The sequence below is a fragment of the Lipotes vexillifer genome, unplaced genomic scaffold (assembly GCF_000442215.2).
Source record: "Lipotes vexillifer unplaced genomic scaffold, Lipotes_vexillifer_v1.1 scaffold1335, whole genome shotgun sequence".
Lineage (NCBI taxonomy): Eukaryota > Metazoa > Chordata > Mammalia > Artiodactyla > Lipotidae > Lipotes > Lipotes vexillifer.
This window is the reverse complement of record NW_006770293.1, coordinates 225,759-230,949: the sequence shown is the minus strand read 5'-3', so window position 1 is coordinate 230,949 and position 5,191 is coordinate 225,759. Positions and strand designations below refer to the sequence as shown.

At 37.1% G+C, this 5,191-nt stretch overlaps 1 protein-coding gene across 1 annotated transcript in view; it reads right to left on the bottom strand.

Moving 5' to 3' along the window:
* Positions 1-406: 406 nt before the first annotated feature.
* The window catches only part of CFAP95 (cilia and flagella associated protein 95), an 85,519-nt gene continuing 80,734 nt past the window's right edge, over positions 407-5,191 (bottom strand). The window contains exon 6 of the mRNA XM_007446054.1: positions 407-678. Within this exon, the coding sequence (XP_007446116.1) occupies positions 454-678 (225 nt within the window). The 3' untranslated portion in view covers positions 407-453. The remainder of the gene's footprint in view (positions 679-5,191) is intronic.

The following is a 5,191-nucleotide window of genomic DNA, read 5'->3' as shown; positions in this document are numbered from 1 at the left end:
ACACACACACACACAACATTATTATAGGGCCCGTGTTGCTCAAACTTCAGCCATTTGAGTTTCATGTAGAATTTGAGTACCACCTAAATTTTTATTCACTCAAAAGTGGAATTTAAGTTATCTCCTTTTTTAAAATCAGACACACCCTAAGCAATCATGAGCTTGATTGTGTTAGCTTTATGCATTTTTTCCTAATAAAATTTAAAATAAATCCAGTCAATAAAATAAGACAAAATAAAGTAACATAAAATAAAATTCCTCCAAGTACCATCTAGAATTGGGTTATATATCTTCAGTGAAAAACATACTAAACTTTGGAAAATACCAGAGTAGCTTATAAAAAGAAAGATATACATACTGGTCTAGAATATAAGATTTTGGGTTAAAGGAATCTATTATCGTAATATTTCCACTGCATTTATTAGGATAGAAAATCATCAACTGCTACATCCATTACCTTTCATTAGTTATAGAATCTGATTCCATACAGTATTTTAAAAAGGGAACAAGGCCACTGGTTAATGGGTAGAGTTTTCGTTTTACATATGAATTGGCATAAGTCCCACTCTCGTCATGCCAGGTGTTGATGCCAAATCTTTTGGAACCATTTAGATCTGTGAACTGAGAACAGCATTTTCTGTGGACAACTGAATAATCATCATCTTGACAAGGATAACCCTATGGGGGGAGGGAGAAAGATAATATTAAATGACTAAAATATGTAAAAAGGAGTGGTTTCCAAAAGTTGATCTTTAATGTGTTAGTTGTATTATGGTCAAAGGTTAATTTTCAAACAATTGATTAATTTAATCTCTCAAATTACTAACACCTCTTGTATTTGGCTATTGCATTTATAAGTACTTCTAATTCTGAAAGAAGAATCTAGTTCATGGCTGTTTTATTTATAAAATTAAAATTATAAATTATCATATATGTGAATTTTTCTAAACCATAAATATACAGCATAAAGAACCATTTAAGTTGTATGACCATCTGCAAAAAGACAAAAACAATTACAGTTTAACTACCATTCAATATCTTTTTTACTAATATGTTATAATCATTCCAAAGAATAATATCTTGGGTTATATTTTTAATAATTGCTATCAAGTCATACTTGCCAGTAAATGCCAAGCTGGAAGATTCATTCCTATGATAAATTTATATCTGTATAACCCAGTATAATATTTAAGGTATTTATCCTTAGACCACTTCATAAAAGCTTCTATAGTAATAAAACAAGACACCATCATTGACCATTTCCCAAAGGAAATATTGTTTCTCTCAGATTATATCAAGGGTAATGGTAGACAAGAAACATAAAGCCCTTGCACTGATTATCTAATTTCTGCTTCAAACTGGTACTAATTTTAAAGCACTAGGACAATATTAAAATTAAATCACCAAAACTATAAAACAATGAAAGAACACCAAAATAGTTCTAACCTTAGATTGGCTTTATTGAAAATAAATGAAAATTCTAACCATATAATAATCATTATAGTGTCTATTTATTTACTGAGTGCCTATTATGGGTTGAACACGGTAGTTGAGTATTCATAACTTTTAATCCACAACAGGCTCTGAAGTAAGAATTATTACTCCCACTTCACATATAAGACCATTTGCTTAAACTCTCAGGAGAGAATCTAAAGAATGCTACTGATTCAGCCAGGGCTTCAAGCTATCTACCTGTAAGACACATTATCCCACCAGCACCCTCATGAAATTCTTAATATTTAAGAGATAAAATATATAAACAATAAAATCCAAAAGCTACATAATATCCACATCACTTTCTATATAGTTTTGGGCTTTTGCTTTGTGTTGTTGGGGGTCTATTTCTTTGGGGTTTGTTTGTTTGTTTTTGGTCAGCTAGAGGCCCTTTAAATGAGATTAGAGCATCGCTTGCCAAACTGCCCTCTAAGTAGGCAGCAGGATCTGCTGATTTCTACCCCATTTGCAGTGGAACTGAGGACAGCTTCACATGCGAGGTCAGCACCTTCCTTTAGCATCTCCCAGACAGAGTGGACAATATATTTTGATGTGATGAGTGACAAGAATAAACGTGATGTTTTAGGAAAAGTATTCCAGCCGCAGAAGGTGCTAAAGACTGAAGGTGAAAAGGACCGTATTCCAGAACTATGATTAGAACTGGATCTCAACAACTCACATGTCATTAACTGATGGATGTATAAACAAAATGTGGTCTATTCACAAGATGAAATATTATTTGGCAATAAAAGGAATAAAATACTGATAGTTGTATATCATAGTTGTATAGCATACAACTGATATATATACTGATAGTTGTATAGCATAGATGAACCTTGAAAACATTATGCGAGGTGAAAGAAACTAAGCCAAAAGACAGATTGTATGATTCCTTATATGAAATGTCCAAAATGGGCAAGTCCACAGAGACAGAAAGTAGTTTTGCCAGGGAATAGTGGGAGGGAAGGAATGAGGAGTGACTATTAATGGGTGTGACTGGATCACGAGGCACCAAGATACGTGGCTAAACATTATTTGTGGGTTGTGTCTGTGAAAGTGTTTCCAGATGAAATTAGCATTTAAATTGATGGACTCAGTAGTTTGCCTTCCCCAATGTGGGTGGGCATCATCCAATCTGTTGAGGGCCTGAATAGAAGAGAAAGGCAGAGAAAGTAAGAATTGGCCCCTTCCTGCCTGATTGCTCAAGCTAAGACGTTAATCTTATCCTGCTCCTTGGTACTCCTGGTTCTCAAGCCTTCAAACTCGAAGTGAATTACATCACTGGCTTTCCAGGGTTTTCAGCTTTGGTTTTGTTTCTGTAGAGAAACCTAACTACCACAGTGGGTATGGGGTTTCTTTTGGGAGTGATGAATATATACTGAAATTGACTGTGGTGATGATGGTATGACACTGGAGATACACCAAAAATCACTGAATTATATGTTTTAAAAGGGTGAATTTTATGGCAGGTGAATAAAATCTCAGTAAAGCCATTATTTTTAAAAAGTGGTAAGTAGGGGTGTGCAATTCTGAAGTTAGGAAAACTAATTAAGAGAATGTTTGTTGCCTGTTAACACATAAAACTGAGTGCCTCCCATTATCAGAGATGTATTGGTAAACCAGCTCCCCCCACCAAAAAAAAAGCCCACACAACTGATTTGTAATATTTGACAATTTCTGTGGCATAAATACTCCTGCCATGGTTGACTTCAAGCTACCAAGTGAAGTCAGTAGTGAACATTGAGTTGGGAAGACATGAGCATGCTCATCTCATGCAAACTTTAAGAGGTGACACCAGCTCACCCTGAATCCACTTCTCCCATTTCTCATTGTGTAGTAGCCATGCAGTTTGAGTAGATTAACCTCCCTCCCGGTCTAGGGGTAGAATCTAATTGGCCTAAGACAATAAGGACAATCTCACTCCACTCTCAAAGACAGTGATTGGTTCAGTGTGAGGCATGTGACTTGAGTTTGTCCAAACAGCTTAAAGCCTGAGATTTTGTTCAAGGGTTTGGGGGAAAAACATTCTTTTTCCACTATTGGACATAAGTAAGGAAGCATCTAGCCCAGGTTGCTGTTGGCAGCCTGCCTACTATCAGTATAGCATGAAACCAACACCATAAAAGGAAGGTTTGAGAGTCAGTAAAAAGTATGATGACATTGCCATATCAATCCTTCCCTGAAGCCAGACTTTTCAAATAAATATGAGCCAATAAATTACTTTTACTGTCTGATCTGGTTTGAGTTGGGTTTTGCACAACCTACTAAAAGCATCCTAATACATACTGAATAATCTGCAATATTCAAACACCGAGGTTCTGAGAGTTAGAGCAAGGAAATGGAGCAAAAACAAGGGAGCAGCTGGGCATATATAAAACAGTAGGAGTCAAGGCAAGCAGTAAATTTGTGCCTAAGCATATACTCAGGAATTAGAAGGATGCAAACATGGAATAGGTGAATAAAGAAGGTTTTCAAAAATAAGAAAAAACTATTAGGAACCAGGAGGGTATAATTATTAAAAGGAAGCAGAACAGAGTATGTTTTCCAAAGTTTAATACAAAAGGCACAAAACAGAATAGAAAAAAGCAGCTTCACCAAGAAGGTCCTACCTCAAAGGACCTTTATATTGACTGCAATTCATACCCAAGGCTAAATTGAGATGGTGGGAGTTTTGGACAAGTGAGTAATTTGGTGTACCTCTCAAACCAAGTATACAGGGAGGGCATAATCAATTCAAAATTATTAGTAGTTTTCCCTTTTCGGTGTGTGTAACCACCCATTTTCCCAAGGGGAGATCAACATTTGTTTTAGAAAAAAAATGGCAACCAAAAAGCAAAGTAATATCACCTTCTAATGCAAAATAGGGTTTTTCCGAAAGACAACAGCCTTGCTATCCAGTTCAGTCTTGAGGATTTTAGAATATCAATGACCATACCTGGAAGACTCAGATCATAGATTTCTCCAAGCATGTAGAGAAAATATCCTTTGCCATGAAGGCTTAAACAAGAGTTGGAATGGAGAGTAGGAAGATAGGGAAGAAGTCTGGGGCATTGTGGGAAGACGAAAATAAGGGAAAAGTAAAGCAGGAAAGCAGAAACAGTCGATGCATTTCCCAATTTTCCCATCTGTAGACTTAAATCAGACAGAGTCTCATTGACGTAGACAGTCTCATTGATGTGGAGGGAAGTGCACTGGAGGGAAGTGCACTGGATAAATGAGAATAATGGCACAAAGGTATAAGGGGTCTCCTGGCCCCCCATCTCTCATGAGAACTCGGAACAGACCACCACTCAGGCTGTTCTTTCATTTGCCTGGGGCACAGCCAAACCCAAACTGGTGGAACAGCATGGTCAGGCAGAGGGAGGCTCTGAGAATCATCAATTCTGAACCATGTTTGTATCCTGTGGCATAAACAAGACCCTGAAGTAGTTGTAAGTCTGCAGAGGGAGTTCAACTGTTAGCTGCAGAGCTGAGCATTGGAGCTAGGTACTGAATGGGAGTCACAGAAGGCTTCTGTGGGGTCCACAGTATCTATGGAAGTGGAAATGAGGTTGAGTCATCTCAAACATGCCATCTCAAACATTTCAAACATGCCATGAGGGCTCCAACCAAGCCCAGAGACAAAGAGTGAGAAATAGAACAAGACTGACAGTTAACAACAGTCACAGACTATAGCCACTTATGCTGGCAAGGGAAA